Source organism: Peromyscus maniculatus, chromosome 8 (genome assembly GCF_049852395.1).
Source record: "Peromyscus maniculatus bairdii isolate BWxNUB_F1_BW_parent chromosome 8, HU_Pman_BW_mat_3.1, whole genome shotgun sequence".
In the NCBI taxonomy this organism is placed as follows: domain Eukaryota; kingdom Metazoa; phylum Chordata; class Mammalia; order Rodentia; family Cricetidae; genus Peromyscus; species Peromyscus maniculatus.
Window position 1 is genome coordinate 82381871 of NC_134859.1, and position 24853 is coordinate 82406723.

At 53.5% G+C, this 24853-nt stretch overlaps 2 protein-coding genes across 8 annotated transcripts in view; one reads left to right on the top strand and one right to left on the bottom strand.

Moving 5' to 3' along the window:
• Window positions 1-3660, top strand: part of Spop (speckle type BTB/POZ protein) — a 90350-nt gene extending 86690 nt beyond the window's left edge. For 4 of the 7 annotated variants that reach the window (XR_013041867.1, XR_013041871.1, XR_013041869.1 and 1 more), the window contains 2 exons: window positions 2012-2179; window positions 3024-3660. The gene's annotated coding sequence lies outside the window, so the exon portion shown is untranslated. The remainder of the gene's footprint in view (window positions 1-2011; window positions 2180-3023) is intronic. The other 3 variants (XR_013041866.1, XR_013041872.1, XR_013041870.1) reach the window with 1 other exon arrangement.
• Window positions 3661-15428: 11768 nt separating this feature from the next.
• Nxph3 (neurexophilin 3) lies at window positions 15429-19903 on the bottom strand. Its single transcript, XM_006971928.4, has 2 exons — window positions 19469-19903; window positions 15429-17087 (listed from the first exon to the last, which is right to left on the bottom strand). Exons 1-2 carry the CDS (start codon window positions 19520-19522, stop codon window positions 16383-16385), a joined length of 759 nt encoding a protein of 252 aa, XP_006971990.1. The 5' UTR covers window positions 19523-19903; the 3' UTR covers window positions 15429-16382.
• Between the last annotated feature and the right edge of the window lie 4950 nt (window positions 19904-24853).

Consider the following 24853-nt stretch of genomic DNA (forward strand, 5'->3'; position numbering starts at 1 on the left):
GGCCATCCATGGGGGGAGTGGGAGTAGGGAGAATTTCCCATTCCCCACGTGGAGATTAAACCTGTCTGTGGTTACCAGGCAGCTTGGAGACCTTTATAGGCTTGAACAATTTAGGAAAGAAATGTCCCTCTTTCCCTTTTCACTGATAAGGCTGCTGCTGGCCTTAAGCTCTCAGAGAGCTGCTGCTGCTTTGCTTTTCTTCTTAATTCCAGCCAGGAACATGAAGATCCTGCAACGGGCCAAAAGATCTCTGGCTGGACCAGTTCTGAGAGTTCCTTTTAAAATGTGCCTTCAACCTATTATGGGGCCGCCATGTTGGCTAAGCCCGTGCGGATGAAGGGAAAACAGCTTCTCTGTGAGCAGACAACAAACTGGGGAGGGTGGAGCTGCTGCGCTCGAATCCATCCAACTAGTGCTTTGTTCTGGCCCTTCAACTCCTATAAAAGAACCACTAAATCAGTGTGCAACATGGCTGCGGTGGATCCTTCGGTATACCTTTGTTAAAGACTAATTCTTGGCTGGCACCCAACCTTACTTTCCACAACTCATTATCTTTTTAATCAGCCTGGGCCCTGTGTGTTTCCTTTGTCTTGTGACTTTCCATTGGCCTCTGCCCTCCACCGTTTAGATTCATTTCTGACGACTTGCTGACTAATCTAACATTCAGGTAAGTGTCGCTGGCCTGCTGTGTACGTGTATGCACAAGGTAGCTGTACTTTCCCGCTTTTAATTTCAGAGGCGACTGTGCCCCTGTGGGCCCTTTGACCCGTTAGGTGGATGCCTCCTGGATACAGTGAGCAAGAAAGCAGCTGTAGGAAGATCAGTCTTTGGGATAATGAGCTGGGAGAACCCGAAGCTCTGACCTCCAGATGAGAACAGAACTTGAATATTGTTGACTGATGGGATCTTTAAGCCATTAGCAAAATGAGCACTCCCCTCTGTAAATCCTGTCTGTAACACTGGAGGAGGAAGTGACATCTGCAATACTGTTTGCTGACTTCTGCACTCTGAGAAAAAGAGAATTCTAGACTTGAGGGAATTCAATACAAGCAGCAGAAATGATTAAGGAGTTGAAGGGATCAACTCTAGGGGAAAGACATTATGAAGATAAAGTACATGCCACTCCAGGATAGGAATGTACCTGCAGCTGACAGATGTCACAGGCATCCTGAGCACTTACTGGTTTGGCTTGTGTGGCTCTCATTCATCCAAGTTGTATAAGTTGGAAAGGTGGAAATGTCACTTCCTCAAGGTCACACCTCCTGGCCCAGAGCCAAGAAGTAACAGGCAATAGAATATTTGGTGCTTAGACCCAAGGACCAAAGAGAAGATGAGAAGCCACATTTGCCTGATGGTAGCATGGACTTAGCCACTAATGCTCAGCGAAAAGGTTTTAATGGTGACTTCTTCCCAAATTGAAGGAGGTGGCCACGAAATCCATCTTTTCATGTCGGAGAAAACAGATACCCAGAAAAGAGGAGATGTGCCCAAAGTGACAGAGAGTAAAAGACCAGCAAATGATTGCATTGCACTGGAGATCCTCGTCCTTCCAAGGCTGAGTCTAGGATAGAGGGTAGAATATCTGCTCTGCCAATGAAATCTGCTAGAGGTGGAAGAAAACCAGAGAGGCCTTAGCATATGTTAGGAGAAGAGCGGTGACTGTAAAGCATTTTCAGTCATGATGGAGGAAGAAGCCAAGGCCAACGGGACAAATCAACAGACTTGAGTACAAGCTACTCTTGGCACAAGTTTGGCGGTGAGAAAAGAAAGGAACCAACCCCTAATAACATAATTCAGTTAGTCGGTGAACACATTCATTTTTGTGTGTAATGGTATACAGGCTGTTCACTTGATCGTTTGAGTTTAAGACCACTTCAGCCACTGATACTTGTGTGGTGAAAGTCATGTTTGTAGAATAATTGTAGATTCTAGCTGAAGAAGAGAACAGCCAGCTTCAGTCTACTTTCTTTAGAGAATGATTCCCTAAAGACCTGTTTCTATGCTTTTTCAGCCTATCTTTCAAGTAGAAGTTTCTTCACACCTTAAATGTTTTCATGGGCCAGTGGTTGGTTCAGTGGTATGCTACTGAAGGCATGTTACTCAGCTCCTAAGTACAGAAGCCCTTTGCCAGTCTGCATGATGCAAATGTTCTCACCATGGCTGACTTCACGTCTTCAAGGTGACCTTACTGAATGAGAATTGGGAAGAGATGTGCAGTATGCCATTTTCTAGATGCTCCCCTGTACAGACACCATAGATGAAAATAACCTCATGCACATAGACAGTAGTAAGATGTGAAATGATTAGAAAGAGCTTTTGAGTGCTTACTGCCTTTGCTAATTGTATGGTCATACAATTTATATTTATTTATTTGGTTTTTTAAGACAGGGTTTCTCTGTGTAACAGTTCTGACCATCCTGGAACTCATTTTGTAGACCAGGCTGGCCTCGAACTCACAGATCTGCCTGGCTCTGCCTCCTGAGTGCTGGGATTAAAGGCATGGGCCACTGCCACCTGGCTTTGAATGTAATTTTTTAATAATGGCTATTTAACGGCTAGCTTTCAAGATTCCTAAAACTTTAGCAGTTGGCTCTAGAAAGCCAATGTGAACCAGCTCAAGCGCCCCACTGGTGTGGTTTCAGATTGTCCTCGGAGATGCCTGTGCCTGGTTATTTCCTGTTGTCCCACAGTACTTTAAAATGCATTTGTGTCTGAGGAGAGGGCTCAGGAGTTAGCAGCACTGGCTGCTCTTCCAAAGGACTTGGGTTCAATTCCTAGCACACTCTTCTGGCCTCCATGGGTACCAATATGCTTGTGGTACACAGACACATGCAGGCAAACATCCATACACACAAAATATAAGTAAATTTAAAAATGCATTTGTGTCATTTAATGGCAAAATGAAATAATGTGGTTTTACTCATCTGTAGATCTGTTGACATTGATACATGAACCAATAGTCATGTTACACGTTTTGATCTCTCTGGGTAAATTAACACATTTTTATTTCTGTCTCTCACCAGTACTAGAAACCTGTGTTGATTGCAGCGCTAATGGAAAGCAGGCATCAGCACCAGGGAGTTACTCACCATCACCAGCAATTCTTCCGGGGCCGCGGCCTCCGCTGTGCATCCTTCAAAGTTCTCTAGAAAAGAAAGGGCGTTTGAGTGTGCCCAGCTGTTGGTGGGTGGTCCCAGGGTCCTCCCATCAAAACTGAAAAATCTTTGCCTTGATTTGGCCCCATAAAGGTTTTAGAGAAGCCAGAGTGATAGCTCTGGTTAAGAGCATGTACTGCTCATGCAGAGGACCCACATTAGGTTCCCAGCTCACATGTCAGGTGCTCACAATTACCAGTAACTTCAGCTCCATGGAGTCCAGTGCCCTCTTCTAGCCTGTATGGGGACCTTCACACACATGGCATATAAACACATACACACACACTAAATAAAAATAAAAACAAAATCTTTGGGAGCTAGAAAGGTAGCTCAGTGGTTTACAGTTCTTACAGAGGACCCAAGTTGGAATCCCAGCACCCAACTCACAACTGCCTGTGATTCTAGCTTCAAGAAGATCCAACAGCTCTGGCCTCAGGGCACCTGCACTCATATGTACATAGCTATACACCTATGTACATCATTAAAAATAAATGTTTTAAATGTTTATGCTGTTTACTGTTAACTCATAGATCTAACATGCAGTATGCCAAGGGGTATGCTGATCTCTAGGCACACAGCCACAAGTAAAACTGCCTTGCACTCGTGGGAGCTTAGAGTGTAACAAAATACTGCTTAGAACATTTGCCAGGTGGTGGCGGCATACACCTTTAATCCCAACTTTTGGGAGACAGAGACAGGTGGAAATCTGTGAGTTCAAAGCCATCCCGGTCTACAGAGGAGTTCCAGGACAGTCAAGGCTGTACAGAGAAACCTGTCTCGAAAAAGCAAAACAAAATTTATTAAAGGAAGATTCACCAATGACGAAGTGATAACCAGAAGAAAATTTAACAAAATATGTTAAAGTATTAACGAGAGGAAGTTAAAAACAAAAACAAAAACAAAAACAAAACGTTCACTATAATTGGCAGCAGCATACCAGCTGGGTGGTGGTGGTGGCAGCGGTGGTTACAGGTGCCTTTAATCCCAGCACTAGGGAGGTAGAGGAGAATTGGCAACATAGCAATCCTTGGTGACTGTGATCATCTCAGGACAAGATTGCAAATGAGGCAGGTAGATAACCGGGCAATGTGTCCTGACAAATCTTCAGATGTGACTATGATGGGAAGGATAAAGGAAGCGAAGGAGCACGTGAGGGTGTGTGTGTGTGGGGGGGGGTATTTTCTACAGAATGAGAACAAGTTTTAAAGATTTTTTTTTTTTTTGAATAGGAATCTTTTGTATAGGGATGGATAGAGCTCAGTGGTTAAGAACACTGGCTCCTTCTCCAGAGGATCCAGGTTCAGTTCCCAGCACCCACATGACAGCTCACGACCATCTATAACTCCAGTTCCAGATCTGATACCCTCTTCTAGCCCCTCTGGACATCTGGCACACATGTACACAGACACTCATGCAGTCAAAGCATGGGTACACTTTTTTTTTTTTGGTTTTTCGAGACAGGGTTTCTCTGTGTAGCTTTGCGCCTTTCCTGGAACTCACTTGGTAGCCCAGGCTGGCCTCGAACTCACAGAGATCCGCCTGGCTCTGCCTCCCGAGTGCTGGGATTAAAGGCGTGCGCCACCACCGCCCGGCTCACATTTTTAATTGTATGTCAGGCCTGGGGTCTGTGTGCACATAAGTGCAGGTGTCTGCAGAAGCAGCCTTGAGGTAGCTGGTCCCCTTGGAGCTCAAGTTCCAGGGGGTTGTGAACTGCCTGACATGAATGCCAAGGACTAAACTTGGGTCCTCTGCAAGATCAGAACTTGCTTTCAATTGCTGAGTCATCTCTCTAGACAAGACCTGATCATGTTTAGAGCTGCGAGTGGTGGGGTGACCCCGTAGAGAGAAAGCCTTGAAGCTCCGCTGAGCTCAGTAGGGAGGGAGGGCCTACAGTGAGGCTGGGAGGTGTGGGCTCAGGCAGTGCAGAAACAAGCAGGTCTGTCTTCCAGGGAGAAGGTAAGCACTTGTTTGTCTCTGGTGACTCATGGTCTGTTTGTTTGTTTGTTTCATTTGTTTGTTTGGTCTGTTTTTGGAGGTGGGGGTGAAGTCTCTTTATGTAGCTGGGGCTGTCCTAGAACTCACAGAGATCCTCCTGCCTCTGCGTCTTGAGTGCTGAGGTTAAAGGTGTGCACCACCATCCCTGACCTGTGCTTTTTATAGCTAAGTAGAAATGAGGTAATGGCCACAACTGGGAAAGACTGGGGTCTAAGTGAAGGTCTGGGCTAGCTATGAAAGGAGTTGGCATTGCTGAGTGCTGCCATGCGGGATCTGGACCTTAAGTGACACTGGCCTGAGTGTAGAGCAGGCTAAACTCTTACTTTCTTACCTGTATAATAGACATACCAGATAGATGTCTAAGGAATTGGTGAGCAAATAAACGTCATATCCCCAACACCCAGCATGGCATTGAATCAAGTCTCCATAAAGATAAACTGCTGGCAGTGTTATTGATGTTTCTGTATGAGTATTTCCATTTGTTTGTTGGTTTGTTTTTCTTCGAGACAGCATTTCTCTGTGTGGCTCTGGCTGTCCTGGAACTCACTCTGTAGCCCAGGCTGGCCTCAGACTCACAGAGATCTGCCTACTCTGCCTCCTGAGTGCTGGGGTTAAAGGCCTGCGTCACCACCGCCCTGCTCGATTGTTTCCATTTCTAACCTGTGCCACAGGTGGCTTTTGGAGTCCATTTCCTTTCAGGGTTTCTTAGAACGCAATCTACAGCGAGGGGCTGACACACTGGAGCACCGCTGGATGTGCGGGAGTCTTCCACAGCAGGACTCACTCTAGAAAAAGTGTCTTGAGGTGACCGGCTGGCTAGTGTCCTGTGGGTGCCAGGTGTCTCACTGCTGCGATGTGTAGAGGTAGAAAGGCCACTGGTCACCTAGAAATCACTCTTGGGTTCTCCATTTATGATCCTCACTGTCATCATTGTGATATTTCCAAAGGTCAGGAGAGCAGACATTCCGGAAGGAGATAAGAGGCAGGACGGAGCCACTTCAGCCTGTAGTTCCACAAAAATAAAGGTTGGCAGTAGGAAGTTGCTTAAACGCCCAGAGCCCTGCTTCCTGGGCTGCTGCTGCCTTGAGCGGCCCAGGAAAGATGGATGCTAAATCCAGTCCCTCTCTGCACGATCCTCCTCCTTTTCCTTCTCATTTTCCTGTCTTTGCTGTTCCCTCTTCCTCCCTCCTTCTGGAGCATGGAAGCTTCCATTTATTTCTCCCGTTTTCCTAGACATTTCTCTCCCGTCTCCGGTCCCGCTCACTAGAGTGACATCTTGAGCCTGATCCTGCAGCATTAAAAAAAAAAAGAGAGAGAGAGAGAAAATTTCTGCCTCCAATGAGCCCTTCAGTTCTGATCTCCACGGAGATGTGGCAGATGGCAGAGCCTGACTGAGCGGCAGCAGCCCCCATCCCAGGCCAGGGAGCTGCCAGGGCTAGTAAATGGGCTAGTTATGTGCCTTTCTACACAGTGTACCTCAACTTGATGCTCCCCCAAACCAAAAACACTGTCATGTCCTATAAAAACAGCCTGGAGGAGTGCAGCCCCTCTCTAGTTGTTTCTCTGTCCCTGTGGGAGGCTTCTACATAGCCACTAAATTCAGGACTCATCTGTGATTGAGACACTGACCCAAGTCCAGTGTCCCCCATGTCCTCAACCCTTCCAGGATGCATAAGAAACGGTTCACATAGGGCTCATGAGAGACCCCACCGTGAGGCCAGACAGACAGTCCCCCCCCTCAAGGGTCCCATCCAAGGCAGGGCTGGGTTATATACATGAAGTGGGTACCAGCAAGGGACCCTGGGGCCATCCAGGCTGATGAGCTGGTAGTAATGCACTGAGGGGCAGAGGTCCAAGACTCAGACGTAACTGGCTTCAGTGCATGCTGGCTGAATAGTACCTTGTCCTAACCAGAGGAAGAGGATGTGGTCACCTTGGAGACCATTCTTTCCCAAGTGGGTGAAGATGATGTAGGTGGCCAAGGAGAAAGGGAAATGGATGGGCTTGACAAGGGCACAGCTGGGGGCCTAGGCAGGATTGAGACTGGCTAAGTAGGGTGGGAGAGCACCCAGGCCTAGAGTATGTTTGGGGGGGGGTGCACTCTGGTTGTTGACTCCTAAATAAGACCCTCAGACCCTCAGAATTGTGTATTGTTTGTGGGTAGAGGCCTTAGAGGGATATACAGTTCATGCTGGAAGAGGCTTCTCTAGAGCCAGCAGAAGTGAGGTCTGGACCCATGGAGCTACAGGATGCAAACAAGGGCCCTGTTTTTTAATGTGTTTTGTAAAAAAACATGACAGCCTTCTAATGTTCCCTAAGACTTTTTTTTTTTTGTTATGCACTTTTCCTGGAGCAAGGCATGATAAAGCCCATGGCCACCATCCTCCAAGCCTCCTACCCGGGGTCATGGCTGCAGTGTGCAGATGTAGTCTGTTACTGTGCAAAACACATTTCCAGATACTTAACTCACTCTAAGAACAACCTTCCGGGAGGGAAAGAGCATCCCCATCTCATTGACAAATTCAGGTACAAAGATGTTTGCCAACTTGTCTGCAGTCTGCAGTGAGGATGTGTCAGAACAAGAATTTGAATCCAAGCTGGGTAGTGGTGGTGGCGCGTGCCTTTAATCCCAGCACTCAGGAGGCAGAGGCAGGCGGATCTCTGTGAGTTCGAGGCCAGCCTGGTCTACAGAGTGAGTTCCAGGACAACCGGGGCTACATAAAGAAACCCTGTCTCAAAACCCCACCCCCTCAAAAAAGGAATTTGAATCCAGGCAACCTGGCTCCAGAATTGATCCTCAGCTGCTGGGCTACACAGCCTGCCCTGTAAAAGAGAAGCTGTGCCTCTAGATGCTTCTGAGTTGGGGTGGGTGGCTGAGTGACAACTCTGGAACTGGGCACATGGGCACAGCACTCTCTACTGACAGGGCCGGTCCTTCCAGCCACCAGTGAGCAGGTATGCTTGGAGGAAAATCACTGCTTTCTCTCAGGCCAGAGGACTGCACCAAAATCACCTGGCAAGTAAGACTCAAGCCCGGCTGCCTTCAGACATTTGCTGCCTCTCCACAGCCTTCCCCTGACTCTGGAGAGAAGCGCTCAGCTTCCCTGGCACCTTGGAGACTGTTCTTTCCTGAGCCACAAAATGAGTCCAGGTGAGGCTTCCTAGAATAAAGAGGATAGCAAGAGCCAGATTTCTTGATCTTAACAACTGATGATCCTAGGTTGGACCCCACCCATCACCATTCCCCAAGAGCTCACTGGTTGTTTTGTTGGTTTGTTTTAAGGTTTATTTATTATTATGTATACAGTGTACTGCCTACTTGTATTCCTGCACACCAAAAGAGGGCGCCAGAACACATTACAGATGGTTGTGAATCACCATGTGATTGCTGGGAATTGAACTCAGGACCTCTGGGAGAGCAGCCAGTGTTCTTAACCTCTGAGCCATCTCTCCAGCTCCCACTGGTGGGTTTTTAAAGACCATTCTAGAGAAGACAACATAGTCCACTAAGGATGGGCGGGAAGTGTGCTGACACTGAATGCTGTGTTTCATCTGCTGCCCTCGCTCTTCATAGGAACGTAGGAGTGATAAAGGTGAAGCCACTTCCTGTCCTGCTGAGAGTGAGGGTATTCACATAGACAGCACCCACCGCAGGCACAGCGAGCTGGTGGGACCTGACACACAGACCTGGATGTGCCAAGATGCTTGGGTAGCGTCATACTACACTCCAGGAAGAGTACCACCCGGACCATGTAAATGGGGTCTCACATCCCCTGTCTCAGGGAGCACCTCCAGGCTGATGGCAGAGAGTTCTGTGTGCACTCTCTCTCCTGAGTCTATCAGAGATGTCCACGTTTTCTAGGAGTCCCAAAGTTAGCAGATACACAGCATTGTAAATACTGGCCAAGTCAGAATCAGGCTCTTCAGAGTCTGGAGAGGGGATGTCAGGAGAAGCGGGTTCTGGAGCATCAGGAGAGGAGGATTGTAAGGGCAGCGCACAAAAGCCTAGACATTAGAAGACCCCTTCCATAAAGCTAAGCCCAGAAGCTCCTGGGCTGGAGTTCTGGAGGGGGACTCGGATGGGGAAGGGTTGGGCTCTGTGGGTCACACACCCTGGAGCGCCCTCCTCTTGGGACTCCTGTTTCTCTCTCAGCCCCTGGCATCACACTGACCCGAATAGAACACTTCCTCTGAGGCTATGGCTCCAATGTGAACCAACACCTCATCTCCGGGTCTCCTGGCCCAGTGGAGACCAGCTGGAAGTTTGAGAGGCTTTATTAAACAATATTTGTTGAGTGAATAAGTACGAAGGAAGAACAGAAGGGGTATTAACGGATGATGTCCACAAGGGCTATAAATAGCCCAGCTCACGAGTCTAGGTTTCAGTCTGTCCTTGCCAGGGCTTGGCAGGCTCTGGCCTGGCTGGAACTCATTCTGCCATCACAGGAAGGAGTCCTCAAGCCACATGACCCCTCTGCAGCCCACCTACGTGACCCTTTTTCATCTTCCACACCCCGGACACTGAGAGAGACTGTTGCAGGGACATAGACTTCCTTTGGAAACTGCAGAGACGCCCCTATTTCTTTAGCCAGACCATCGGAAAGAAATACAAACCCACGCTTTCTCCTACCCAGAGTGCCCTGGGTGGGGCCAGGGTCCCCATAAATAGGTGATGCAGGTCCTGCTCTCAGCTCAAAACACTGGCAGCATCAGGCTTCAGAGCTGGGACTCAGTTTCCCAAGGATCTGTTCTGCTACAACCCCTTCCCATCATGTCCCAGCTGTGCCCTATAGACCAAGCCAGAACTCTGGCTGTGCTGGCTAATCCATGTACTCCGTGGCCACCACCAGGATGGGAGCCAGAGGAGGCAGTGCCAGCTCCCGGAGGCCTGAAAGGCTAGGCACTCCTCTGCTCTGTCAACAGTACCCCTCCCATCACCAACCCCCCTTCTGCCTTTGGACTTCCAGAGCAGTGTTGTTGCAGGTAATTAAAGGGTTTTAATTAAATTAGGATCCCATCTGGCTGGGATCAGTCAGGCCCTTAACGAGGATTGTGTGTCACCAACATCAGAATGTGTATGGAGACTTAGACACGTGAGGACTGAATTTGGGGCCTGGAAGCCCTTCAGACAGGGACAGAGACTCCTGAGCTCCCTGGGGCTCCCTGAAAAACAGAAGCAACTTGTACCACCTCCAGAAATGAGGCCAGGGAATGGGGAGAGCAGCACTTCCCTTCTTGCCCAGGAGTCTATACACATTTCAGAGATATGTTGAGATGTGTGGGCGTTGTCTCAGTTCTACAGATGAGGAGACCAAAATCTGCAGGAACTGAAATTCTCCAACACTAGATACAGCTTCAAGAAATGCAGACCCTTGGGCATGCTGGAACCTGCCTGTAATCCCAGCTCTCAGAGATAGAGGCAGGAGGATTACGGAGCGGGGGTGGAGGGGTCGGGGGAGTTCAAGACCAGCTTCTGCTATACAGCCAGGCCAGGCTATCCTGGGCTACGTGAGAACTCGTTTCAGAAAAGAGAAAAAGAAACAGAGCCCTAATGCGGAGGCCTAAAGATGGTGGGGATTTCCTCTCTCTCACATACAGAAGTCTGCAGGCAGCTTAGGGCTCTCAGAGACTATATCTCCATCCACTAACCACTGTCCCACTTCCGAGTGGCACTTAACGCTATAGTCTTAACAGCAGCTAGGGCTGGTGGCCACATTTTTCTAGACAGCTGGGTGGATGATGAAGCAGAGAAGGAAAAAGGATGAGCACCTCCATCTTAAGATGCTGGAAACTTACTGTATAATCACTTGGCCTACAGGTCACTGGCCAGATGTCAGTCGCAAGGCCACACGTAGAAGGCAGGAGGCTCGTGGGGGTGGCAGAGAAATAAAGAATTATGCCAGGCAGCTGTGAGTCCAACTAACAGCTGGGGATCCCATTACTAAGAAGGCAGGGGAAATGGATAGTGTATGAGGTCTCTTGTTCCTATGACAACAACAGAAGCTGGTGAAGATGAAGGAGGGGTTTATTATTTGTTGTTTATTTCCTTATTTTGGCTCACGGTTTGAAGAGACACAGTTCATCTTGGCAGGGAAGGGTGACGTCAGGAACATGGGACAGCTGGTCACATTGCATCCACAGGAAGCAAAGTGATCGACACTGGTGTTCAGCTTCATTTTCTTTCTTTCTACTCGGGCTAGGACCCTAGCCCATGGGATGGTCCTTCCCACGTCCAAGACCAACCTTCTTCAGTTAAACCTCTCTGGAAACACCCATGTAGACACTACACAATGGTATAGGTGTGGCCTCTAGACTGTTCCAAATCCAGACAAGGCAGATTAACCATGGCCTATATTATGAGGCAATTAGCCATTTCTGCCACGGGCATCATGTAACAGAATTAGAATGGGAACCCAAGTCTCGCCTTCCAGCCCCTTTCACCCAACCACGCAGAAGGGAGGATGAAGTTCACATAAAACCTGTCTCCAAAAGCAAGGGGAGAGGTAACATTTTGATGACCAGCTTAAGTGCCCCAGCGGTGCGCCGAGGTAGAGAGAGCTGTCACTTTTTCAAATAAGGACACTCACTGAGTGAGGCAGCACATGCCTTTGTTCCCAACACTCAGGAGGCAGAAGCAGGTGGATCTCTGAGTTCGAGGCCAGTCTGGTCTACTTAGCAAGTTCCAGGCCAGTCAAGGTTACATTGTCTTAAATGTATGCAAATAAGCCAGGCAGTGGCTGCGTACACTTTTAACCCCAGCACTTGGGAGGTAGAGCCAGGTGGATCTCTGTGAGTTCGAGGGCAACCTAGTCTACCAGAGCGAGTTCCAGGACAACCAGAGCTACACAGAGAAACCCTGTGTCAAACAACAAAACAAAATTCAAACAAAGAGGCGCTTAGAGGTGGTCCTTCGTTCAAGATCATCCGGACAACCCTTCCCACAATGGGGACCAGCTAGAGGTCCTTGCGCACCCTCCTACCATCTCCTTGGAAGCCTCTGTGGTCCAGGAGGAATTAATATGATGCCACTCACTGGATCCGCTTTTAATGCTTGACCGGTCAACAGGAAACAAGGTCCCCGGTGGAACCAGAACTCAGCCTCTCATGGGCAAACCGCAGGTCTCTCGTGGCGCAGGTCTCTCGTGGCATTTGTGCCTTGGGGATATTGTCAGCTGCCACTCCAGGACTTTGGCATAATTGGCAGGTGCCACCCCCACCCCATCTTGCCTCTGCCTGGTAGGGCTGATGGTGTCTCTTGTCACCTGTCACCCCAGCCCCCGGTTCTCCAGGCAGCACCACGAGTCTTCTTCGGAAGTAACATTTCTCTCTCCCACTCCCAGCCATTAGGTTGGATCACTTCCCAACGCAGAGGAACTGGATCGTTGAGTCGCCCTCAACCCATTGCAAATGCCCACTCGATGATCCAAGTCCCTGGTCACCCTATGACCTTCAGCTGCCTCCGCCCCCACAAACCCCTTCCTCCAGCTTCCCTCTCCACCCACCCACCGTGTGCATCTCTGAGCAATGGGCCTCGCCACAGGAGCCTGCCACATGCAAGGTCACCAGCATTCCTGCCAAGGATGGGGAAGGGGTGACTCAGTCCCCGCTTGCTCATCTAGGGAAGGGGAACGAAGGAGAGGGAGGAGGGGCAGAAACCCATTCAGTTTTGCCTTAAGCTTCCCCAGGAGGAGGACTCGGCTTTGCTGGCCGCGGGGCCTCTGCTAGCTCACAGGTTACTGCAGTTCAGATGGGAGAGCAGAGCAACTCCGGGTATCCCGGTACTCGGAAAAGAGTGCTTCTCTTCCGTCCGCAGTACAGCTCTTGCCCTCAGGACGATGCCAATCTGATGGGGGAGACACAGCCTTTACATCAGTCTGACATGTCACCCAGCTCCTCCTCAAGCAGTGTTCAGTCTGTCGAGGGAGGTGCAACCCTACCCCCAGGTGCCCCCCACCCACCCAAACTCTGATGGGGAGACGCAAGCCAAGCCCTTGAAAAGCTCCTTTGGTCTGGTCTGGTAGGCTTGCTCCAGGGGCTACACCCTATGGGAGAGACAAGACCCTCACCTAGTTGAGTGGGTGGGGGGCAGAACAGACCAGAAGTAGGGTCCCCAACCAGCTTGAGAAGGTTATAGAGACTGACTTCAAGGGGCTGTGGGGAGGTCAAGGGGGTGACGTGAGGCAGGACCCTGACCTTCTTCTCTTGTAGGGCTCCCTCAAGAAGAATCAGTCTCCTGTGGGTGCTCCCCAAGGCCAGAGGTCAGGGTGCTTCATGGGACCCGAGGTCCATCTCTCCAGGAGATGCCACAGCTGTTGCTCAGAAGGGCAGAAGTGGGTATCCTCTTAGCCAGGGAAGTCGGGTGGACTTGCTACCCTTGTGAGGATCAAGGAGGCTCATGAGCTAGCTGAAAAGACCCGAGAAAGACCAGAGGACCCCTCCAAGGAATCAGGATTTGGGAAGACATTTGTTAGCCAGATCTGAACTGAGCTCAGCCTGGTTGCCGGGGAAGGCAGATAGGCAGCGAAGAGGAGGCAGAGTGTGCGTGAGGACGAAATGAAGTTATTAAAATGAACCCACCCCCTGTGCAGGCGGCACCGCGTGCCAGAAAGGCCGGGCCCTCCAGCTGTCGGCAGCAGCTGGCCCTCCACAGGAGAGGAGAAGTAGGCGGGGCGGGTCAGAGCGCCCCTGCACTGTGCTTAGGGTTCAGTGTTCACACAGAGGTGGGAATGGGGGCGCCTCACAGTTCCTTCTTCATCTGCTACACCCCACAGGTGCCCTGGGACAGCGAGAGGCACAGGCGGGAGAACCCTCCAGATTCTAGCAGCCAAGGTGTCTCTTGGTTGGGGGAGGGGGTTGGAGGATTGGGAGGGAGCAAGCCCCAACCCCTCTGACTGTAGTCACTGGTACAGAGGGTGGGGAGGGACAGAGCTGTGGAGGGGCATGTGTGTCTTGAGTCTGCTCAGAAGACATGGCTTCAGGATGATTCAGGCATAGCTGGAAAGGGAGTGTGTGTCCCCCCCCCCCCCCCCCGCCCCCTGCCCACAGCCATCTTGCTTTCTAGGTCATTTCACACACAGAGGGGATGCAACCAGGTGAGCGTGGGCTGCAGTGAGTATGCGTGGACCATCTGGGCTCGGAGCTAGTGGACAGAGGGCAAGGACTGGAGGAAGTCAGGCCACTGGCCCTCACTCTAGGATGCTCCACGGTATGGCTACACTCCCCAAAAGGACCTTTAGACCTGAGTGCTGACCTCCGAAGAGCAGAGACCTAGAGTGACCTCCAGAAGGATGGTAGGGGCTCCAGCTTTCCCTCCACCAAACCCCCAGAGTCCAGGAGCCTTGCCTGGGCATCCATCCATTCTGATGCCCTCTCCGGCAGAAGGAGGAAGTGGCTACTCTCACGCTGTTTGTCCCCATGCCACCTCAGTCTGTTCCTTTCCCCCCAAGAGGCAGATGGGAGTCACAGCTGGAGAGAGCAGAGAGGAATCTCTTCATCTTCTGGACCTGGAGCCAAGACCTTTGCTTAGAGGTCATTGGGCACTTTTCTTTTTTTTTTTTTTTTTTTTTTTTTTTTTTTTTTTTTTTTTTTTTTTTTGGTTTTTCGAGACAGGGTTTCTCTGTGTAGCTTTTGCGCCTTTCCTGGAGCTCACTTGGTAGCCCAGGCTGGCCTCGAACTCACAGAGATCCGCCTGCCTCTGCCTCCCGAGTGCTGGGATTAAAGGCGTGCGCCACCAACGCATTGGGCACTTTTCAAAGTCTGTCAGCATCTCTCTACCCAGGCCAGGGGCCCAGGTACAGGCCCTACCCAGCCTGGCTGAGTTAGCGAGGACCCTGAAGTGATTCTCAGGGGCGCAAGTGGCCCTGCAGGATGCAGAGGGAGAAACCGAAAGAGGCCGGTGAGGACAGTGAACTTGACCACTCGGGGTCGCAGAGAAAAACAATGGCAGAGTTCGGACATCACTGGGCATCTACCACTGCCCCCTGCAGGGCCAGAGACGGCAACCCAGTGAGGGCTGGGGGAGGAAGATTTGGCCCGTCGTCCCTCCCTTGCTGGCTCTTATCCCCAAGCTTCCCCTTCAGGTGCTATGCCCAGCCCCAAAAGTGTTGGCTTGGGCCTCTGGCACTGGATCTGTGGGCCTGCAAAGGGTGTCAGAGAAGCCAGCCCCAAAGCCGCAGGGAGCCCCAGCTCCAAGAGGTCTGCAGCTTTGGTCACCATTTGGAAAATGCTAGCCAGACAGGGTCCAGGTCCCTCTTCCCTGGATAACTCGGAACACGGTGCCCCCGGGAAAACTTTATTCCCTGCTCCAAGGACAAGACTCTGCACACAGAAGTGACAGGGCATTTCACAAGACTTCCCATCCCCCCACCCCCACCCCACAGACAACACTAGGGCACAGTTCCAGCGTGGCCACACAGTCCAGTCTCCTGCCCCCCACTCTGCACATAGCCCCATGGCCCAGAGAAGGAGTCCCCACCCCTGTTTCGGAATGCCCCGGCTGACATGAAGAGCGGGCTGTCCAGGGAGCAATCTCAGCAGGGTTCGGGCAAAGGATGAGCACACAGCGCACGGACCGGCTTCTGCTTCTGCCCTTCAGGCTAGGAGGACCGAGTAGCCCTGTCTCGGGTGAAGGACGGGGTCGGTGTGCCATCAGCAAGAGGGTGAGAGCAGTGTAGAGTGCTGGAGGAGACGGGGTCTCGGAAAGGGGTGGCCTGGCTGGTGATGAAAGGTAGTCACTGGGACAGCAAAGGCCTGAGGGTGGGGATGAGGTCATCACTCAGTGCAGGAAAGGGTCTCGGGGCCACACACTGCCTGCTCCCATGGGGGAAGCCACTGAGCCATCCCTCCTCAGTTGTCTGTCTGGCCTACACAGTCGGACACCCCTTTGCCGACTGCTGTCCTCTTTCTGAATGGCAAGGAGAGAGCCAAGGGTTAAGGTCTTCTCCGTGGCTTGATCTGGGGCCACCCACCTTGCCTGCCCAGGGGCCTCAGGGCCCAGCATCAGCTTTGGATGGCTCTGTAAGGCTGCCCAGAGCCCCTTCCTCCTCCACGACAAGTCCATTCTGACCTCAGGCTGGGGCCAGCGGTGGGGACCCTTCTCCAACACCTGAGGCCCGGCCCTGGCCCACCTGGTCTCTCGTCCTCTCCTCCCCCTCCCTTCCTGAGACCTATCCCTTTCCCTGCCCAGTGTCCAGACAGCCGGCCTCCTGCACAGGCCTCTGCGGCCCATCCAGGTCACCCGGACGGGTAGTAGGGGGTGTCGCTGTGGTAGTTGTAATCTGGGCACACCTTCTGCACCAGTCTGTAATCCGTGCTGTAGAAAGCAATGTAGACGCAGACGACTTTGAAGGGCTGGGAGCAGCTCCAGGTGGCCGAGCTCTGAGCGTGGTCTCGGGAACAGATCTTGGCTGGGTCGTGGGTACAGAGCGAGGTCCGGCGGCCTCGCTCCACCTTCTCCCACTCCATCCGGCAGTTGAAGATTTTGGAGGCCTTGGCTTCGATGAAGATTTGCTGCTCCTGGTGGAACTCTACAGCTTTGCTGGGGGGTACAAGGCTGATGGAGATGTTACCCTGGCCTGTGGCATTGTGACGGAAGTGGACGCTGAAGGTTCCGTTGCCGTGGTCCACGATCTTCCCTGTGACCAGCAGGTTCAGGGCCACTGTCTTGATGTTGGAGTAGAAATCACCCCATCCAAATATTTTTTTCACTTTGGTCGCGGGTAGGGGGCTTTGCTTGGGGCGGTTGGGGGACTGCCCAAGGACACCCCAAGCCTCCCCAGGTGGGGCCAGCAGCCCTAAAAGGGTAGAGTTGGCCAAGGGGCGGGACTTAGGTGAGATGTGACCTCGCTTCCGAGGTACCCTAGGCCGAGGCTGGCCCTCATGGTCATCATGCTCAGGGTCCTCTGAGCCAGGGGGGCCATCCTCTTGGCCACAGATGACCTATGGAGGGATTTGAAAAGAGAATTAGAGCTTTGTCTCCAGAGGACCCAGAGGATTTGAGATGTGACCCACCACCCTATCACCATCTGCGTGGTCTCTGTCCCTGTCTGGCCCAGGCTAAGGGGGACATCTGCTTGTTCCCTTGTGCTGAGGCCAGGTGTATACCCTGGCTCTCTATATGACCCACTCTCATGTTCCGATACATCAGTCACCTCCATGACCTTTCTTTACCACCCTGCCCCTGGCTGCTATTCCAAATCTGGAAGGAAGGTCAGGACGTCTTTCCCCTTCATGGACTAGGGTATCAGAGACACACAGTTCTCCTGTCTGGATAAGCCCCAGTCAGGTGGGAAGGGCTCAGCTTCTGATCTTGCAGAAGCCCCCAGTCTGAAGGGGAGGTAGAATCCCCATCCTTGATGGTGGGGCATCATGACACCAAGGAGGCATCATTTCTGTCCTCCAGGCGTCCTTCACCTGGAGTTGGGAGTTGCAAGTTATTTGGGGAGCCCCTCCCTATCTTAGGAGCTCCTGCGTGTCAGCACACACACACATCTCATGCCGTTTAAGACATTTTAGTCTTCTGGCTGAGAAGACACCATTCCTAGCCTGGCCTAACTACTGGCGTTAGAGGCAAAGACAGCCTACAGGCCATAAAATAAGAATCCAGAACCCAGTGACAGTCCTGGGCAGGTACCAGTTTGGTGCAGGTTTTGCTAAGACGAGGACACCCAGGTGTGAATGCCACACCCAGGATAGCCAAGCTCGTGGAAGCAAAACCCTTCTCTGGGGAACACCGGTGACGACATGCCGAGATGGCACTTGCATGATGAGGGACCAGTTCTTGTGAGTCCCATTTCACAGGTGAGGACATCGGGACGCGCAGGTTACATCACCACAAGACACGGGTCACCGGTGCCAGTGTCCCATCACAAGGCACAGACCAGATGCACCTTTGCAAAAGACTTTTCCTAAAGCCCCGTTTCCACCTGGAGTGTCCTGTCAAACTCTGCCAGAGCTTGTCTTACCTCGACAGGCTCAGCTATGGTGACAGGCCACACCTTGGGGAGGCTTCCCGGAGGAGGGTGGAAAGAGCCAGCAGAGCTGGGCGACTGGGAGGTTACCTGGCTCCCTGGACTGTGGCCTGGATGTGTTTGCTCAGTTTCTGAAACCGAGTTTTTACCAGTGTGTCTATGTCACCAGGGAGGAGACACCAGCTCAGCTACAACATCTGGATTAATGATGATGTGGGTGGGGCCGCGGGGATTCCTGGGGAGCTGGCATGGGAGGTTCCAAAAGGTTTTAGTCTTTATGCCTCTTGCTCTGGCCTTGGCTGTGTTTGTGGCTGATGACCAAGCCCTTATCTGTCCCACAGCTAAGGCTGGCCCTGCTTTCCAGGTTCCCAGTGCCCCCAGGGTCAGGAAAGGCAGGAAGGGAGGCTCCTTGGGCTGGGTTCAAGGCTGCCCACTTGTTCATACTTGGCTCTAGGGTTTAACTGAATGGTTGAGATAGTCAATAGCTCAGTAGTGAACAGGGCCACAGGTAAGGGCCAAGCAGGAAAGGCTTCCTCCCCGACAGTGGACTCGGGGTGGGAGGGGTGCTGTCAGTGGGAATTGTTTTGAGGAAGGGGGCGTTCCAGTAGTGCTCAAGCTTCTCCAGGACAGGATTGGGGTCGAGGGCAGATGTGGGGCGGCGGGCATGGGTCGCGGGGGAGTTAAGCTCTGGGCTAGGGTCCGGGGTGGGGTTCCAGGGCATCCTGGGCCGCGGGGGAGCGGGCTCTGGGCGCTCAGCTCAGCTGCTGTGAGCGCCTGGGGCGGGAGCCGCCTGCCCAGGTCCTATGGGGCTCGGGCTGCGCGCAGCCGGGAGAGGCGAGGAAAACAACAGGCGAGGAGGGAGGGAGCGGGAGGGACGGCGGGAGGCAGGGACGCGGGGGCCGCCCCCAGTCCGCCCGGGCTTGGCGCGCCAGGGCCCACAGTTTGGGGTTCTCTGGGCCCCAGGGGTCAGAGGAGAATCCCGCGTCCCCTGACCGGGCAGGTTGCCTGCCCCACCCCCGTTCCGCGCGTCCTGGGATGCTACCAGAGGTCGGGTAATCCTTGGCGACTCAGCTCCGAGGGGCCTTTTCCCTAATGTCACTCGCACCTCGCGCCATCAGCCACGGAGTGGGTGGGCCAGCCGAGCACCCTCCTCCCCGCCCCTATTAACCCTTCCCGTCCGGCCTCCGGCCTCGGACCCGCCCTCTCCCCTAGCCTCCAGCGTTCGCCCGCATCCCCGGGATGTCAGGGTTGGGGGGGGTGGGGAGGGAGAAAGTTTCAGGGCTCCGCAGCTTCCCGCGCTCTCCCCATCCTCTGGCCCCCGCCCTGCGCCGCTCCCCGCGGACCACTCACCAGATAGAGGCTGCCCTGCACTAGGAACACGAAGCAGCAGCGGGTCAGTTGCATCTTCCTCCTCCGCTCTCACCGGTCTCTCTCTTTCCTTTCAGGGTCCCAGGCCCCCTCTTCCCCGGGCTGCTCCTTCAGGCGCGCTGTCCCATGCTCGGGTCCCCGGTGGCTCGAGGCCCTCCCCTCAGCCCGTCGCTGGGACCGACCCCGCCCCCTTCGGTCCAGCTGTGTAGCCGCCGCCCCCTCCCCGCGTCCAGCTGCGCGCCGCGCGGTCCCTTCTCCCGCTCCCAGATGTGAGCCCGGAGCGTCTCGAAGGGGCTCCGGCTGCGCGGTGGCTCTGCCGCTCCAGACAGGCGCTCGGCGCCCCGCTCGCTTCCAGAGGCTGGGCTCTCGCCCAGATGTGCTGGGGACCTGCGCGCGCGCCCGTCCCCGGTGCTAATTCCCCAGACCAGACGGCCCCTCCCGCCCCGTCGCGGCGCGCCCCCTGGCGGACGCCCCGGGCCAAGCCGAGCCGCGGCCGCCCGCTCCCCGCGCTGCGCCCCGCCAGACTGGAGCGCTCCTGGCGCCCAGGCGGCTCCCGCTTCCTCGTCCCTCCCACTGGCGGCGGCGGCGGCGGCGGCAGGTACCGTGAGCCCAGTCGGTACCTCCGGAGTTAACTCCTCCCCTGCCGGCCCGCAGCCTGGGGACCTGGGACGCTGACTTTCCAGCGTAGGGGACAGGAGGCGGGCGGAGGAGCTCTGGGAGAGGAGGCGAAAGGCTGGAAGACCGCGGATGGGGACACCAGCTTTTCCGCCCTTCTGGCAGCGCGCCTTATCTTCTGTAGCGGGCATCGGGGATTTGTCGCCCTGCCTACCCCCGCCCCTCGGAGTCTTGGAATTTGGACAGACAGTTCTGCCCAAACCCATTTTAAGGGTCTAAGGATATCAACAGCGGATCACAGCTGCTGGTTCCTGCAAGACTTGATGAGGGTGCTGAGGGAAGTTCTTCTAAGTGTCTAGCTCGTACCCCTTTTCTTAGCCGTTCCTTTTCTTCCTAGATGACCTCAGGACCTCAGAGCAATCACTACGAAACATTTGGATGAGGCGCTGGTCTGAAGACACCACTAGGGGCTAGGCTAGATCCTAAGGTTGGGGTAAGGGTTTGCATCCTGAGAAATAGAGAAGTGAACGGATGAGCACAGCCTCTCGCTCAGAGGCTGTCCTTCCTTACCCATTCCCTACGACATAGATGCTCACCAGGCTGAGGAGGGTCCCAGTGGGGTCCCAGGTTGCTCTGGTCTCTTCAAATCTCCAGGGCAAGAAGGACTGACCTAGACAAGAGATTCCCAAAGGTACCGGACCACCTTCCATCACTATCACTCTTAATGGCTAGGCTAGACCTCCTCTCTAGCTCTCTAGAACTCCTTTAGTCTTGAGAAAAACAAAAGGTCGGAGGCATTTGGAGTGGCCCCGGTCTAGGCTGAGCCTGTGGAAGGCTCTCCGCACTCTCTCCTGTGGCCCCTCTGAGATCCAGTGTGGTCCCTGGCTGCAGCCCCCAGCTCACACCCAGCCTCCTCCCCCACCATCTGCCAGGCGTTGTGTGAGGAATGCAGATGAATCTTAATATCAGCCTGGGCCAAGTGCAAAGAGGGAGAGATTGCGGGAGGAGGAGGTAGCCTGGATGAGCCCCATCTCCTGGATGCCCCGGGCCTTTCCGGTGTGTGTGTGTGTGTGTGTGTGTGTGTGTGTGTGTGTGTGTGTGTGTGTGTGTGTGTACACTCCAAGATACCCAAAGCCAGGCGGAGAGGAAGAAGCAGGTACATTTTTGTGTGGCCTTGGAGCCTCGGGTCCAGCTGGGAGGAAGGAGCTGTTGGTCTGAGCGTGGGCAGCTAGTTCCCGCTCTCGGCGAGGAGGCAGAGGTGTAGCCGGGCCCACTCCTGGCGCATTCCAAGTCCTGCCCCAGGAGAGCAGTGTGGCCCAGCAGCAGGAGTACTACTGTTTTCGGGCCAGTCTCAGATTCCACCCCAGGCCCCTCCACGCTGTGTGACCTTGGGTAGGTTAAGTCCATGCTCTGATGTCAGTGCTCAGATCTGTCATTTAGAGGAGAGAAGACGTGGTGGGTAAACCCAGTGCACGCACCGTGGCTGGCAGGCACCGTGGGAGTGCAGTAAACGGAAGGGTTGGCTTCTGCACTGCCCACACATTTACTCCGGCTGTTCTTCCTGCCGGGCTTGCCCTCACTCCCCTCTTGGACACTCCTGGCTCCCACTTCCTTTAAGTTTCTTCTCTGCCTTCGTCCATCAGCCACCGGTGGAGCCTGTCCTCGGTACCCGGTGCCCGGCACCAGGCCAGAGCCTGGGCTACAGAGATGAATGGGACACCATCCCTGCCCTCCAGGATCTCCTCGCCCTGTGTGTGAAAATCGATCATTATAACTCACTGCGGTGAGTGCTATGACACAGTCCCCATAAAGCCTTGAGGATGCACCAGCAAAGGTGGAGGAGGGACGGGAAGGTCAGGGCTGACATGCCAAGGGCGCTCATGTCCAGGAGGTCAGGAGTAGGTCTGGCAAGGGGTCATCCTGGCAGGGGGTGCAGGAAGCTAGGAATGAAAGCAGCTGGCTGTTGTGGGAGTGCCTCTTCCAGGGGAAGACCAGAGGCAGGGACCAACCCTTGGGGGCTTATGGGTCGGCTGAAGGGGGTCTGGACCCACGTATATGGGGAACCTTGGAAGGGTTTTAAGGGACTGTCACAGTACAGCTTGCATTTTGGACAGCTTTCTTTCGGAGAATTCACTAGAAAGAGAGGCGGGGGAGGGGAAGCAATTAGAAGATCGGGGTTGGGGGCCTGAAGACATCAGCAGCTGGCAAACCAGGCAGGCTTTGGCTGTTGCCAGATGCAGGGAGGGGCGAGGGTGCCAGGCAGCATCCTGCTTTGTGTGACAGGCTGCAAGATGGACGGGGTGGGGGAGGGGTGGGGGTGTTGAAGGGGTGGCACCCTGGTGTATGGAGCAGGATGCTGTGGAGGAATTCACCTTTGACTATGACTTATCTCTGTGCTGCTGTTGGTCATCCAAGGGCACCAGAAAGTCTGTCCTGGGGTGTGGAGGGTGCTGGAGAAGTGGTAGGCACAGGAGGAGGATGAGGAGGAGGAGGAGGAGCCCTGGGCAGCCTGACATTTCAGAAGTTGGCAAAGGAAGAAAATTCCCTGGTGCTCATGGGCAGAGTAGGTGATCAGGAGCAAAGTGGGCCATGAGGGCTCATTCTGGAAGCCGAAGGAGCAGGGACTCTCTCCCCTGAGTGTGCCAAGCAGAGGGGCAGAGTGACGGCCTCCATTATGCAGGCCCCAGGTTTCCTCACTGGGGAAACAGGAACCCAGCACTGTATATTTTTACTTAACCCTCAACCAGAGGTCACAGAGTAAAGCGACCTTTAGCCCTCCAAAACTATGGATGGAACTGTGGGTAGAGTGCTTACCTAGCATACATAAATCCCTAGGTTCCGTCTCTAGCACCCCATAATCAAGGCATAGTAATACACACCTGAATTCCAGCACTTGGGAGGTGGAGGCAGAAGGATCAGATGTTCAAGGCTACCCTCAGTCACATAGTCATTTTGAAGGATTTTTTTTTTTAAATTTTGTTTTGCTGTTAACGTTTACCTGCATATATATCTGTGTACTACCTGCTTGCGTGGTACCTGTAGAGGCCAGAAGAGGGCATTAGATCCCCTGGAATAGGAGTTACAGATGGTTGTAAGCTGCTGTGTGGGTGATAGGAATCGAACTTGGGTCCTCTGGAAGAGCAGCCAGTGCTCTTTTTGCTGGTTTTGTTTTGTTTTGTTTTTTGAGACAAGGTCTCACAGTGTAGCTGTGGCTGACCTGGAACTGGCTCTGTAGATGAGGTTAGCCTCTTCCCTCAGAGATCCTCCTGCCTTGGTCTCTCCAGCTCTGGAGATAAAGGCAGATGCCACTCCGCCTAACTCAGCCTTGGCTCTTAACCACTGGGCCATCTCTCCAGCCCCTCCACAGTGACTTCGAAGCCAGCCCAGGCTGCCCAAGAGCATATCTCAGGTAGGAAGGAAAACGGGGTGCTATGGCGCACGCCTTTGATCCCAGCACTTGGGAGGGTGAGGCAGGTGGATCTCTGTGAGTTTGAGACCAGCCTGGTCTATGTAGTAAAACCTTGTCTAAAAGGAGAGAAAGAAAGGGAAAACTCTGTTATGGGAAATGTCGGGAAGGAGGGGATGACCCACAGCACAAAAGAACAGAGGAATGCTGGGAATGTAAGGGAAGAAGAAAAGTGACCCCAGAGGCCACCGAAAGCCCATCGGCAAAGAGTGGGAAGACAGGCCACAGACACAGTGCTCTCTGCACCGAGCACCATGGCAGTGGTGGTTCCCAAGGTGGATCTGTCATTCAGGGGCACGTCTCTGTATGACCCAAGTCCCAGCCATAGCATCCCTTTGGTACTGTAGGTACTCAATGAAGGGAGAGAGACTGAGTGCCCAAGGCCTGCAGTCTCCAGGCCCCTCTGCACCCAAATGCTCCTGGTCCAGCCTTTGCTCATCACCTCCTTGTGCTCTTGCCTGCTTCTGGAAGAGTCCTGTGTCGGCTGTTTGCTCCTTGCCTCTCCAGTGCAGCCCAGCTAAACAGCACAGCGGGCCCCTGAAACGTGCTCAGCCAGTGAGCAGGAGACAGAGTTCCTGACTTGGAAAGGCAGAGAGTGGCTGCCCTTAAACCCACTGTCTGGCGTGGTCTCGGGGAGAGGAGGGGATGATAGCTCATACTTGTTAATAATCTCTCCCGTTTAGATGTCAATTTGCAATTTTAAAGAGTTGGGATGGAGAGTTATGTATCGGGCATTAAGGAGGCCCAGGGGGAAAAAAAACCCAAACTTAAATAGGGGGGCCGAGCATGGATCCCAGAGAGATGAGTGGGAAGTGCTGTGTGGAGCGGGAGGAGAGGGAAAGAACCTTCTAGGCAGATGAAGCAGATCGAGGAAAAGCCACAGATGAAAGTCAGCCCAGGAGTGGGGTTCTGAGGGGGCCCGGATGAAAGAGTCATTTGTTCCATGAATAGTTATCAAGTGTCTACTTTTATGTCGGGTCCTGGCTGGTGTGCAGTATGGCTCTGGACAGGAGACGGTAGTTCTCATTTGCATGGAGAATGTGAGCCGGGAGGGAGACGTGGAAGACAGAAGAGGGGCAGGCCCGGGCTCTGAGATGCTGGCGCAGAGCATGAGGGAGACAAGTCCCAAGAGACAGGAAGGGAGAAGGCCCTAAGTTACCTGTGGTCCGAAGGATGAGAGGGCCCGGGGCTGCCAGGGGGGTGGGGTAGGTCTTCTAGGCAAGGGGATGGTGGACTAATCGCCCGAGCCTAGGAAGCCTTCAGAAGGAGGAACTAGAGGAGGCAGG

Excerpts from the sequence above, each read along its gene's own strand:
- Nxph3 (XM_006971928.4), bottom strand. The coding sequence starts at position 19,522 with ATGCAACTGACCCGCTGCTGCTTCGTGTTCCTAGTGCAGGGCAGCCTC. Across the intron at positions 17,088-19,468 it reads TGCAGGGCAGCCTCTATCTG|GTCATCTGTGGCCAAGAGGA; the intron begins GTGAGTGGTCCG and ends ATCCCTCCATAG.